This window comes from Limulus polyphemus, unplaced genomic scaffold (genome assembly GCF_000517525.1).
Source record: "Limulus polyphemus unplaced genomic scaffold, Limulus_polyphemus-2.1.2 Scaffold1668, whole genome shotgun sequence".
Lineage (NCBI taxonomy): Eukaryota > Metazoa > Arthropoda > Merostomata > Xiphosura > Limulidae > Limulus > Limulus polyphemus.
Genome location: NW_013667278.1, coordinates 38,863 through 53,267, shown reverse-complemented (window position 1 = coordinate 53,267; position 14,405 = coordinate 38,863). Strand labels below are relative to the sequence as shown.

The 14,405-nt window shown below is 34.2% G+C and overlaps 1 protein-coding gene across 7 annotated transcripts in view; it reads left to right on the top strand.

Annotated features, from left to right (window-relative positions):
• Window positions 1–14,405, top strand: part of LOC106464497 (tyrosine-protein phosphatase Lar-like) — a 187,478-nt gene that overhangs the window by 136,543 nt on the left and 36,530 nt on the right. For 5 of the 7 annotated variants that reach the window (XM_022392231.1, XM_022392229.1, XM_022392226.1 and 2 more), the window contains exons 6-9: window positions 6,218–6,328; window positions 10,352–10,624; window positions 12,521–12,808; window positions 14,272–14,292. In XM_022392231.1, the coding sequence (XP_022247939.1) occupies window positions 6,218–6,328; window positions 10,352–10,624; window positions 12,521–12,808; window positions 14,272–14,292 (693 nt within the window). The remainder of the gene's footprint in view (window positions 1–6,217; window positions 6,329–10,351; window positions 10,625–12,520; window positions 12,809–14,271; window positions 14,293–14,405) is intronic. The other 2 variants (XM_022392228.1, XM_022392232.1) reach the window with 1 other exon arrangement.

Below are 14,405 nucleotides of genomic sequence, written 5' to 3'. Positions count from 1 at the left end.
TTCATTTTTTCTGAAAAGGTGGTGTCTATTTACTTGTGACCACGCTGTGTACACGAGAACCTATCGAAAGGGTTAAATCTGGCGAACTCAGTGACTCGGAAAATTGGGGACATTAGTATAAACTGAATAACCATTTCTGGTTTTTTCTCCGGTGTTTATTGGAAAAACGGCAGTTTCGTGCTTTCTTTATATTTTTTATCGGAAGTGTTTTGTCGGTGTTTATCGGTTAAACCTAAAAATCAGAAGTTTTATGTATGTCACATCAAAATTAGAGACAGCTGGCTATACGTAGATAACACCTATATATCTTTGCGTGGAAATATCAAAAATAATGAACAACCAATTTGTACCTTGATATAAAGTTGTAAAGTTAGGAATAAAGAAAAGTGTTTTTTTTTTTATAAATTACTATAACAGTTCGTGACCTGGAGATATTTACTTAGTATGTTTTAAATACTTAACAACTTTGTTCGATTCAATTTTCTGCTTATCCGAAACCTTCAGTATGAACTTTTCGATATTGATTTAGTACAAAGGGAATAATAAACGAGGTTTTATTAATTATTCATTCGTCTTCTTCTTTCTCCAGTGTTGTTTCAAACTAAATCATCTCTTAAAGATATGAAATTTGTTTTATTTAACTAGTATTTATTGTTGTGCTTAAGCTTACTGACCTCGTTAATTCAAGTCAATGACATTATTTATAATCTCAAACTCTTCTTCATTTTATTTTCTGATTTATCATTAACCAAAGTACGTTTGAAACTGTCGTATTTGTGAAAACGAAAATGCGTAACTTATTTCTCAGAGGAAATTATCCTAATTTAAAATCAAGACTAGTACATTTTCATATTTTTATTTAACTAGAAGATGTACCTGTTCAGTGTACGGGAAAGACGTAGGGGCCCACGGGGAGTGACGTAAGGAGCCAGATCCGAACGCGGCCCCCAATGTCACTACCCGGGATTCCCCAAGAGTGCCTTTGAAGTTAGGTATAGATTAATAGAATGGCATGGAGAACACACAAAAGACTCCCGCGGAATGATATAAGAGAGGTCAACTCCGAACGCCTACCCGCCCACTTAGGGTACATACCAAAATCTCTTCGCGTGAAAGGTGGGCACACAGACAGACAGTAAAATCCCGAGTAGTGATATAAGGATCAGACCGAATTCCTATCCCCTTATCTCCCCAGTGGACCAACGATAAGTCTGAAGGCTTATAATGCTGAAAACAAGGTTTCTATACCTGTACACACACTTTATTATGGTTAAGCTTTAGTCACCATGGTTTATCTTGGGTACTAAAGTAGCTTCAGAGGGTTAGATGGCGTTTCTTAACCCGCACGTTGAACATTGAATTTGATTAAAATATGGTACATGACCTAATTGTTGTCATTGTCCCTACTTTACGTTTCTCTGTGTCACCGGTTCGATTCGATCAAGGACGTCTTTAAACTATACTTCGAGTTTTTTAGCATGTTTTGTAAACAAAATAGCCATCTTTTCGATCATAGTCTCTTTCTAAATTCAACAGGTTTTATACTTCTGTAACCAGTCCTTTATATCGTGAACTCATTGTCTCTGCGGTAGTTCAACAGGATTTTACACTGTCTTGCCAATGTTGAGAAAGTTATTATCCTGTTCATCAAACAAATCTCAGTACCGTGCTGATCATTATTCAGTCATGGTTCTAAAACTTGTTACCCTGCTCAGTATACAAATGTCATTACCGTGGGCCTACAGAGGGTTGACTACGCTATATTAAAACGATTTTGGATTATTACTACGTCGTTACAGTCGTTGTTGCCACCTCTGGTCATGCTCTATCTGACAGCTGAGCATCTTGACAATAGCCCTGAAGCAATGTTTACATTGAAAAAGGCTCCATCTTAAGGTTTTCTTGTAAAAAGCACACCGCCCCTTCTTGTTGCTGTTCATAATCCGTCTAGTGTACGAGGACAACGGTTTCCGACTACACAGAAATCCATAGACGCTGTGTTCGGTGACTTGGCTGGCACATCTTCGTCGTATGAAATACTATGAATACCCGTTTAATTCTCCAGCTGCTTAAATTAAGATATACAACGGTTGAATATGTATGAGTGGAAGCAAATTGTGTACACGTTTAATTCTCCAGCTGCTTAATTTAAGATATACGATGGTTGAACATGTGTGAGTGGAAGCAAATTGTGTACACAAGACTTCTTTCCATTTTACAGATCTTTCTTGATTATGTTGCGAACTTTTGGGGGCCACGTGAACAGTTTTTGCCACTGACCTTTCTGTTCGTAGGCTCTCATCTATTACAAGACGCCCAGTTTGTTTATCACGGCTGGAGTACGACTTGTGGCAAGTTTTCTTCTGGATGTTAATGAGTTGATCCAAATTCCTTTGTTTTTTATTGCCACTAAGTACAAGTGATACCCCGTTTTGGAAATTGAGAATCTCCAATCTGAACACATATTTATGACCTGAGTATAGGAATTATTTATTTCAGAAAGGACTATTACATAAACGTTCTAAAAGCGATGAGTTTTCGGTAGCATCACATTGCCCACGTAACGCCAAATAATCTAAAAATGTTGTTATGGTACATTCCATTCCACCGTAACTTTGTATCGGCTATGTTTGTCACGTGACTTGCAGAGTTGCATAATCAAAATCATTTTAATATAATGTATTCAACTTTATAAAAAAAGTTATTACCCTGTACAGTAAACAAACTTCATTACCATGACGACTAGTAGTTGAAGTAAGGCTGGGGTCCTGATGGTCCTAGCTCCCATTTAAGAACGTCACCAAGGAGAGCCCCTAGCTATATGGAACAAGACGGTAAGGGGAACTATAACGATAATGTAGAATAATTGAAAGTTTCGAGAGGAACCACAATGAGGATCATATTATTCTACGTGAAAACTGGTCTTCACCTGGCAAGATTAACATTGCGGTTAAATATACAGAATTAGGTAGATCTGGGAGCGAATGGGCGTGGCTTACTTTTTACTTTCTCACGCAGAGTAGTCCAGGGTCGTACAACTCTTGTTGTCTTCCAAGCTGATGCTGACTTCTTCTATAATATATAGTTTATACTTAATAAAATGTTGTACTGGATCGTTAATTAATCAAAGTTTTCTAAGAGAAATGACCTAATGTCCCAGATTTACACTTTAACCACTTGTGACAATCATTGTCCAGTCAAGATCCAACAATTGTGTGTGTGTGATGACTGTTGTCTCTGTCATGGTTTGAGAGTGCTTACCTTGTTCAGCGAACAAACCTCCATTTCGTGACGATTGTGGTCCAGCTGTAGCTCAACAAGTCGTCACGACATTCAGCATACAAACCTCCTTTCCACGACGATTGTTGCTTCTGTCGTGGTTTACCAACCTTTTCCTTATCCATTTCAGAAAATCAGCCTCTTTATTGTCATAGTCATTATCACAAAATGACGTGAAACCAACATCGTATTAGTACTAAAATTTATATGCGAGTTCGAATCCCCGTCGCCGAATATGATCGCCCTATCAGACCTGGGGGCACTACAATGTGACGGTCAATCCCACTATACGTTGGTAAAAGAATAGCCTAAGAGTTAGCAGTGCCTTCCCTCTATTCTTTCACTGCTAACTTTGGGACGGCTACCTGGAGAGGGGATGAGGGCCACCAGGTAAATCTGCCAGAGAATCACCGATGATGTATTATTATCTAAGGTGCCCCAATGGTCGTAATCAGAAAAAAATATGTATATTGCTTTTAGAAAACCTAAAGTTATTTATTGTATTAAGCTTTTTGCGAAAATATTGTTTATTTGCGAATATTAAAAGCTAGGTTTTAGGTTATATGGAGTAATTCTACAGTGGTATTAGTTGTTGTTGTATTTTTAGGTGTTGAATGAAGAAATTTGTTCATACTTTATCAGTTTCACTATCAACATTGTTTTTTTTTAATTTCGCGCAAAGCTACACGAGGGCTATCTGCGCTAGCCGTCCCTAATTTAGCGGTGTAAGACTAGAGGGAAGGCAGCTAGTCATCACCACCCACCTCCAACTCTTTGGCTACTCTTTTACCAAAAATTGTGGGATTGGCCGTAACATTATAACGCCCCCACGGCTGAAAGGACGAGCATGGGGATTCGAACCCGCGACAGATTGCGAGTCGAGCTCCCTAACCACTGTCAACATATAATCCCTATTTTATCTCGACATATTTTTTCTTGCTTCTTTTGCAATTATTTATAACTTTGTGTGAGATGATAATCACAATAATACGTTTATCAAGTGTTATCATATAAATAGTTTTTCATTATTACAATAGCTCCAAATGTTGGGACGCTGCTGTGAACTCGTCAGTTGGTGACCTTTAATGGGCAGGCACAATTACGTTTTCCAAGTCCTGTTCATTAGAGTGTTGATTACAACTATAATAAAACGTCAAGAGCTGTTCTGTTTCAATCATTTCTGTCTCATGCACCCACGTGACGTCCTGGTATCTTTCAACCTCTAAGCGTACTTTCTACATTCCTTCTTGACTACATCGTCTCAATCAGGAATATCAGGATTCTTATCTCTATACACGGTGTTCAAGGTGAACAATGATTGGTTTATCGTGTACATATCTCATCAGTTTGGAAATTTATGTGCACACTCGGAAGCCTACGATCTCGTTAGATATAATGTTGATCTCAAGACGAAGAACTAATTAAAAGTAAGGCTATAGTCAGGTGGGAAACGACATTTGTGTTTACGTAAGTACTATATTATGAATAATAGTATGATCCTTGCCTGCTCTGTAGCTATTACATAAGTATAGTTGAATCAAATATTCGATAAAATGTACTAATGAAAATTAACATTATAAATTGTAGCCGTTTTATAGCTATATACCTAGCACCATCTAGGTGATACTGGTGCACAAAAATGGGAAATAACTAATTTATCAATCATATCATAAATATACTAAAATCGACATTTGGCAAGTAAAATTTTTTGATGGGTTTAGCTAGAAAGGGATTCAATACCATCTGAAATAAATTTTGACTCAATTAATTTAGTAATATGATATAGTTTACTGCTATATTTATGTTGAACTATTATATGTTTGACTCGAGGGGAAAAAACTTGCAAATAACCCTTTGTAAATGGTAGCAATGTTATATTTAGAAAATATTAATGGTATGGTACTGTAAGATAATAAAACTGTATTAGTAAATTCTGGTAGCTGACACTGGAAAAAAAATAGCAGTTTTTTTAAAAACTTACTTCCTGCTCTGGTAAAATAAAGAGAGAAAGAGAAGATAAAGAACAACCGTAATCCGCCAGACTTGGAGAACTTCTAATTGAAGAAATTCTAATCCACTAGACGTTAACTTAAATCCTTGCTGAAACAACTAATCCACTAGGTAAGAACGACCTAAACTTGTGCAATGGCAAATGAAACAACTCTAATCCGCTATATAAGGACAGCCTGAAAACTTGCCATGGTAAGTGAAACAACTCTAATCCGCTATATAAGGACAGTCTAAACCCTTACTATGGTAAGTGAAACAAATCTAATCCGCTATATAAGGACAGTCTAAACACTTCCTATGGTAAGTGAAACAACTCTAATCCGCTATATAAGGACAGCCTGAACACTTGCTATGGTAAGTGAAACAACTCTAATCCACTAGATAAGGACAATTAAACCTTTGCCATGGTAAGTGAAACAACTCTAATCCACTAGATAAGGACAATTAAGCTATTGCCCTGGTAAGTGAAACAACTCTAATCCACTAGATAAGGACAGTTAAACCTTTGCCATGGTAAGTGAAACAACTAATCTGCTATTTAAAGACAACCTAAATTGATACAATGATTAGCGAAATAATTCTAATTCGCTAGATAAGAACAACATGAACTGGTACTATGTTAAATGAAACCATTCTAACTCGTAATACATGGGCAACTTTAACCCTCATATACCGTAGTTAATGAGGCAATTAATCCCCTGAACATGTACAACATTTACTATGTGAATAAAACAAGCCCAAATCCTTAGGCACAGAAGACTTAAACAAGCAATAGGTTAAGGTAACGGTTAAAGTTGCAAAAACCAGTTATATTTTAAACACAGGATAATCTCAAAATGATTTGTGGTTTTAATCTTAAGTATTAGTAATATAATACACAAAATAGTTTAAACTTGTTGTTCATACGTAACTCATGTTTACTTCATAGCGTATCTCCAAATAAGCGAAGCCAAAGAAGAAGATCAAGGCACTTATCAATGTGTGGCCGAGAATTCCATGGGTTCCGCTTTCTCCAACTTAGCTTCTCTGTATGTGAAAGGTAAGAAATAATTACGTATTGGGATCCTTAGAACACTCACATAGGCCGTTGCTATAGAAACCCTCTCTAGGCTTTGAGGCTGTGGATATACTATAAGAGTGACAATCAAATCCCACTATTTGGTCAGATAAGAGTTGGCGTTGGGTGCTATTGACTGACTATCTTCCTCTAGTTGTTGGTTCATAATTAGGCGGCCATGCGCTAATAGCACTTTGTGTAGCCTTGTGGGAATTTTTTAAAAACAAACAAGCTCAGATGAAACGTCGCTACGCTTCACAGTCTCCAAATTGTTATCATGTTAAGTTAGTAAACCCTTGACTTAAGCGATAGGTTAACGGACTTTGAACACTAAAATCCGGGGGTCGGTTTCCCAGTAGACAGAGTGCAGACAGATCATTGTGTCGCTTTGCGCTAAAAACATCAATTTTCAGCTATTGAGACAGAAATACTTGTTATTTTAATGTAAAAAAAAAGCAAGAACAGTTTTTGTTTGTTTTTGTAAAGAGTACAAACAGCAATTATATAGGGTAATGTCGAATAAAGGAAAAAATCTGTTGTATAATATAATGTCGAATAGAGGAAAATTCTGTTGTATAGTGTAATGTCGAATAGAGGAAAAATCTGTTGTATAGTGTAATGTCGAATAAAGGAAAAAATCTGTTGTATAATGTAATGTCGAATAGAGGAAAAATCTGTTTTATAGTGTAATGTCGTATAAAGGAAACATCTTTTGTATAGTGTAATGTCGCATAAAGGAAAAATCTGTTGTACAGTGTAATGTCGTATAAAGGAAAAATCTGTTGTACAGTGTAATGTCGAATAAAGGAAAAAATCTGTTGTATAATGTAATGTCGAATAGAAGGAAAAATCTGTTTTATAGTGTAATGTCGTATAAAGGAAAAATCTGTTGTACAGTGTAATGTCGAATAGAGGAAAAATCTGTTGTACAGTGTAATGTCGTATAAAGGAAAAATCTGTTGTACAGTGTAATGTCGTATAAAGAAAAATCTGTTGTATAGTGTAATGTCGAATAGAGGAAAAAATCTGTTTTATAGTGTAATGTTGTATAAAGGAAACATCTGTTGTATAGTGTAATGTCGCATAAAGGAAAAATATGTTGTATAGTGTAATGTCGTATAAAGGAAACATCTGTTGTATAGTGTAATGTCGCATAAAGGAAAAATCTGTTGTATAGTGTAATGTCGTATAAAGGAAACATCTGTTGTACAGTGTAATGTCGTATAAAGGAAACATCTGTTGTATAGTGTAATGTCGTATAAAGGAAAAATCTGTTGTATAGTGTAATGTCGAATAGAGGAAAAATCTGTTGTATAGTGTAATGTCGAATAGAGGAAAAATCTGTTTTATAGTGTAATGTCGAATAAAGGAAAAAATATGTTGTATAGTGTAATGTCGAATAAAGGAAAAAATATGTTGTATAGTGTAATGTCGAATAAAGGAAAAAATATGTTGTACAGTGTAATGTCGTATAAAGGAAACATCTGTTGTATAGTGTAATGTCGCATAATAGAAAAATCTGTTGTATAGTGTAATGTCGTATAAAGGAAAAATCTGTTGTATAGTGTAATGTAGAATAGAGGAAAAATCTGTTGTACGACTTTTATTATTAACCATAAAATATCGCACGAACAAATTTATTGGCGTCAAACCACAGGAACTATGTAACAAAGTTGCGCAGAACACGGAACGTATAATAATATTACTATGACTTGCATCCGATCACGTTTTTCTACACCACCCCACCTTCTTTTATTACTAAGGGCGGATAGTACATACTGTTATTACCTGTATTTAATGTGCATATTTCACGATTATGGTTTAATATTAATGCTATTATCACCACTGATATCAAGGTATGAAATAAACATTAATATTTCCTAAGTCATTTTGTTATGAATGTTCTCAGAGTAGTATGTAAGAAATGAATTCTTATAACCACACCCGTTCCCAGATCTTACAATCTATTTCGATGTTTCACAATCAATCCTTTAGGTGGCAGTAGTGACGTTATCCATTATAATTACTCCAGCTACTTAGTTGTACATCATAAATGCTTAAGTCCAAAACGGGTTTCTAGATGAAATGACCACACTGTTTCTAAGTGGTTTGTGTAGGGAACGATACTCTTTCAACTTAGTTTTGAGGTGGAAACTATATTGTTTTTAGTGGGTTTGGAGCAGGTAATCAATCACACTGCTCCTAATAGGTTTAAAACCAGCGAAATACACTGTTTCTTAGAGATATTGATTAGAGAACCTTACTTTTTCTAATGCATTTTTTAGTTAGGACCCATACTTCTAAGAAGTTTTTGAGGAGGAAACTGCTGTTTTTAATAGATGTCCACGCCATTTCTAAGGTGTTAGAGTAGAGAACCATGGTGTTTTTAAGGGATTTGAGAGTAGAGCACCATATTATATCCAAGAGGCTTCAAATAAGGAACCATAAGTTTTTAAGTAATTTCAAGTAGAAAAATGTATTGTTTCTAGGAGCATTTTAATTAGGATACCTCATTGTTTTTTAGGAGTTTTTATTAGGGAGCTATATTGTTTCTGAGGAGTTTTGAGTAATGTTTCTAAAGAGTTTGATTAGGGAACCATATTATTTCTAAGGAGTTTTGAATAAAGAAGTGTTGTATTTCTAAGGAAATTTGAACAGGAAACTTTACTGTTTCTAAGGAGTTTGGAAAATAGGTAGCCATAATGTTACCAAGAGGCAAGACAATAAATATTGTGATGTTCCAGCTCACCTCCCTGGGAGAACTGAGTTTTATTTTATTATGATTTTGTCCTTTTATAATGAATTACAAGGTCATCATTTATTTTTAACATCATTGCCATTAGTTGGTTACCATTACTTTCTTCAGTTATCTATATCTAAACATGTCCTCTTGTGCCTGTCAGAGAGAAATGTTTACTTTCTTTTAAATGCTCTAATTTGTCCAATCGATACAAATAATTTTAGGAAAGAAGTCACTTCTGTCTTCACATCATGCTGACTACAGTAATGTGTGTCATACTTGATTTCTTTGGTTACGGAGTTAGTTAGGCAGAACCTTACCAACTGATACTCACATTTTGAATTTCAAAAAATATCAAATTCAAAAATCACATGTTGTAATAAAGGTAGCTTGAACATGAGAAAAAACAGTACTTGTTCTTTACTGTAAACAGCATCAAGTTTCCTGTAACTTCAAATAAGATTGAAATGAGTTTCAAAACTTATTTCATGCATTGTAAGGTACATATCTAGATATGTTTAAGTATCAAAATATTGTATGTTTTCTATATAAGTTAAAACATAATTGTCATAATTGAATGGGATTAATTCTAAGATCCTCCCACTCTCTCTTCAACATCAACTTTGTTGGCTGCTTCATATTGATGTAATGTGGATGTTTCTGTTTTGTTTTATTTGTAAATCAGAGTAAGTTTGTTGATAAAAGCTTTCAATTATTGTAAGCTATGGCTCTTGGCTCAAATTGGTATCTAGAATATCAGTAGTTTAAGTAAAGCAAATTTAGTGCTCTGGGATTCTATTCTGGATGAGGGCATCTCATTCTTTATGTTGTTTATTTGTAACTGTTTTTGTGTGAAGTATCGAGGTTAATACAACTTTGGCTTTTTTAGTTATTAACTGTTACTGCACCTTAAAGCATATTTTTGAAAACTCCTTTTCCTTCAAGGATTAAAATCTGTAACTTTGAGTTATCATCATTGTTGGTAAATAAGGTGGGGAAAGAAAAAAGGCCAAGAAGACACAAAAATATAAGTTATGAAAGAAATATTGTTTCCAACCTGCATTGTTCTATTTCTCACACTACCTTCAAGATAAATGTTTTATATCAGTTCCAAGCTTCACTTACTAATTTAGAGTATATATTTATTTCATTTTTATTTTATTGCATTAAAAGACAAATAATTCAAATGTTCCAAATTTATATATATATATATATGTTTAAATGAAATCTATGTTGTCTACATCATATGATGTTTTTTTTCTCAGTACGGAGAGTTCCTCCTTACTTCTCCATACCTCCAGAACCTGTATATGAAGTAATGCCAGGGTCAAGCCTGAACCTAACCTGTGTAGCTGTGGGTTCTCCAATGCCTTATGTCAAGTGGAGAAAAGGCACAGTAGACTTAACTCCAGATCACTCCCTCCCTGTGGGGAAGAATGTGCTTCAATTAAAAAACATAAGAAAATCTGCAAACTACACCTGTGTTGCAGCTTCTAAGTTGGGTAACATTGAAACTGTCACTGGAGTTCTAGTACAGGGTAAGTAAGCCTGAGTTATTGTGTATTGCTAAAGGTATTGGAATGGCATATCACTAGCTAGAAATGAGCCAATCCCCACATAATTTGGATATGAATCTCCTGGCATAATGCTTTGTTTGGTTTATAAAGGTTAATAGCTACCACAAGCAACCAGTTTGCATCAAAATGCTACAGAAAAAAGCTTGTAAACTTTTGAAGAAGAATAGTTACCAAGTGCATAATAATTAGTAAAAATACATAAATATTTTGAAGAATGTCCCCTTTAATGATAATGCCCTCTATCACAAGTGACTTCTGCTTAAACAATTTAAAGGCCAACACACCCTCTCTTCTCTTTTACCAACTGAAAAAGTGAAATGTCTTGGTTAATGAGCTCTGAGGGAGAAGCTGAAGTGTTTTCAAATCATCAATGATAGTTTAGTGTTCAAGGCATTTCAGCTTTCCTCTTCATACTGAAATATACAATATGCATTGTCATGAAGAAGTAAAAGATCACTGAAAATTCCAATGTACAATGATGGCTCACCTGCTGTGTAATAGTATCTTCTCAGTCTATACAAACTTGAGAGTTCATAATTGCAGGCAGCACATCCACAGTGTACATGGTGTTCCATGCCGGATAGGCTGCAGCCCAAAAGCCACTCATCAAAGATGTGAATGCAAGACCGTGGTTGCTGTAACATCGTACACATTGATATAGGAGTGAAGAACAATGAAAAATGATCACATAGATTGAGATTTCCACTGTTTTTTTGTTTATTTATGATGTAATACCTTGGTTTGTTGAAAAACTAAAGAATGCTTTGAATTTGAACTATATTTTCTAGCCATGACTGCTGGTGGGAGTAGTTTCTTTGTGGTGTTGTTTTAGCTGGTTAAGAGAACCATGAATACCATATCATATTGTGACATAATATCCTGTAACTCTTTCCTTCACAATAGATTTCAGGTATATGCTTACAGAAGTCAAGATAATTTTAGAAGTTTTTAACTTTTAAGAGATTTTCATTGTTTTCAGAGTGCTTTTTTGAAGTGCATAACTGTCTTTGTCAGTTATGTATACATAAAATTATCCTATGTCTAATGGCAAAATTAAGTTAACTTCCCTTTTTTGGAAGAGCATGACTTGAAGAAGATAAAATGCTATGCTACTTATACTGATAGAACTTTATGGGGAAGTCCCATACTTCCTAAAACATGTTAATTTACCACACAGTATCTCATATTGCCCAGAGTTCCTTGCTTGATTGCAGCTGAACTGCTCTGAGATGTTTTAGTACACCATCTGAGAAACAGAATGGACAGACTCTGAAATCTCACCAGATTTGTAGTTGCTTTAAAGAAAGATCAATGTTTTTTTCCTACCATTCTATAAGATGTTTTCAAATGTTGGTATTAGATTTGTGACTGTAATTAATGTCAAAGATAAGCTCTCACTGAATCAACACAACATACATAACACTTAATTGACAATGTGTTTTCCCAATTCTTTTGGTAATTGCAAATATTGGTATGTTGCATGTTTATATTATAAGTGATTTTTTTTTTTAGGTGTTAACTTAATGTTTTATCACTTCATTGCTTCTTTCTGTACAGAATATTTTTCTGTTAATTCTTTTCCTATAAGAAAGCATTCATCTAAATTGTCAACAGTGAAATGCTTGATTTAAGCTTAGTTTATTCCCTACTGTGACTTTCTCCTTGAGCAAATAAAATTCACCAAGGGGTCAATCAGTTGTGTGAGTATTAATTTGTCAATACCATCTTATACTGAACATATTAACCTTTGAACTTTAATGTTTTAAAATGGCTTGCTACCTTTACTGTTTTTAAGTTAAAAAAAACAAACTTGAAACTTGTATACTTTGTTAAAGTTGATAAATGTCTTCCTCTCAGCCCTCCCACGTCCTCCAACAAACCTTAGGATATCCGATGTAACAGCCAGATCCATCAGACTTTCATGGTCATATGACATTGGAGCAGAAAACATTAAGTATTACATAATTCACTATAAACCTAAACAGGCTAATCAGGAGTATAGTGAACTCAGTGGAATTGTCACAACGTTTTACACTGTGTCAGACCTCCTTCCTTACACGGAGTACGAGTTTTATGTTATTGCTGCTAATGTCATAGGTCGTGGCTCACCCAGCACACCAGCTATGGTCACTACAGGAGAAACAAGTGAGTGAGATTGACATTACTGTGGGCTAAAGTTATTCTTTTATATGTTTGTAAAAATTTTCATTGAAATTAGAACTTGTTTTATTTTAAACCTCTAATAAAAAAGTGTAGTCTTTGAACATAATATAGATTTTAATATATATATTGAACCACTAGTGTTTTGTAGTTCTAAATAATTTGTAGTTCCATATTTCAACAGGCTATTTCACATGAATATTTTAGTAATAGTTGTTGATCAGTTTTTATCAAGCAGTTTTCCTAATGATAATTTCTTCTTATTCCTCTGAACTGGTTCAGTCATACTTCAGTATTTCAGAAAATACATGCATTTTTGTCTGCTATGGCTTCTGACTTTTTATCTTGCAGTGCTTAGTATATTTTAAATACTAACATATTAACTGATTTTTAAGTTCTTTCTGACACATTTTTGCTTTTCTCACCTCCTCATATTGATTTAATTTACTTAATTACCAACAGTAACATAATTTACTGATTTTCAATTTGTGTCAAAAATATTATTTCTGACCTTTCAAGCTTGTACATTATTAATGAAATAAACCCTTCCAGGTTGTTATGAAGTTAAAAGTTATCAAAATAATAGAGAAAAAATGAACAATTTTAGTTTATGACACTCTTATGTTGATAATTATTTCTTGGCTTGTTTCAAAGTAGGGGATTATTAGCATAGGAGAAAGAGTGGTGCATTACATTTCTTTATTTGTATTGAAAAGTAATGTTTCATTCATTGTAAAATGGAGATTCATTGGCACAAGGAAAAAAATTCATCTTCATGGTAAAACTTTTGTTATACAGATTCTTAGTGCTCATTAATTCAGAATTTTTGTAAAGCTTTCAAATTATTCTCTTCTCTCAAAAAAAGCAATATATACATATTACTGTTGTGAATACGTTGGAACCTTTAATATTTCCTTATGTGATGACTAGTGCCATCTGCTGTTAAATTTTTAGCCCATATGAAATTGTTAAAAACTCAAAGTAGTTTTATACTTAAAAGTCTTGTATTGGTATGATTACATTTAAAAACCTCAAAAATTATTAATAATAAATAGTAAACTCTTTATAATAACTTCAGAAGGGCCTAGAATTTTATGTATTTATTTGAATTGTTAAGTTCCAAGGCAATTGATTCATATTCATTGTCAAGTTTCTATTTAGTTAAGCATGCTAGCAAACTCTTGACAGTTTATGATTAAAATCAAAGTGGTGCTAGATGGGGTTTCGTGTTTGTATTCTAAATCTTCATGAGGATTGGGGACATAACATATAAATGTTTCTTTCATTTTGAAAAATAGAAATATTTATAGTAAGAATTTTCTGATGGTAATGGAATCTATTAATTTGAAACTTACATAGAAGATGTTTAATTCACCTGCTTTTAAGAACCTCCTTTTCCTAGCACTCTACCATTTCACTACTTTGTTTCTTGTTTATTTCCCCCCTAGTGGAACCACCAGGAACAAGCAGTAAGTTTTCCACCTTCACTTCTTTCAATCTTTCTGTAATTCTAGCACTTCTATCTGCTAGCTTTGTTTTTTTCTTGCTTCCTGATATTGATAGAGAAAGCTTCAAGAAATGT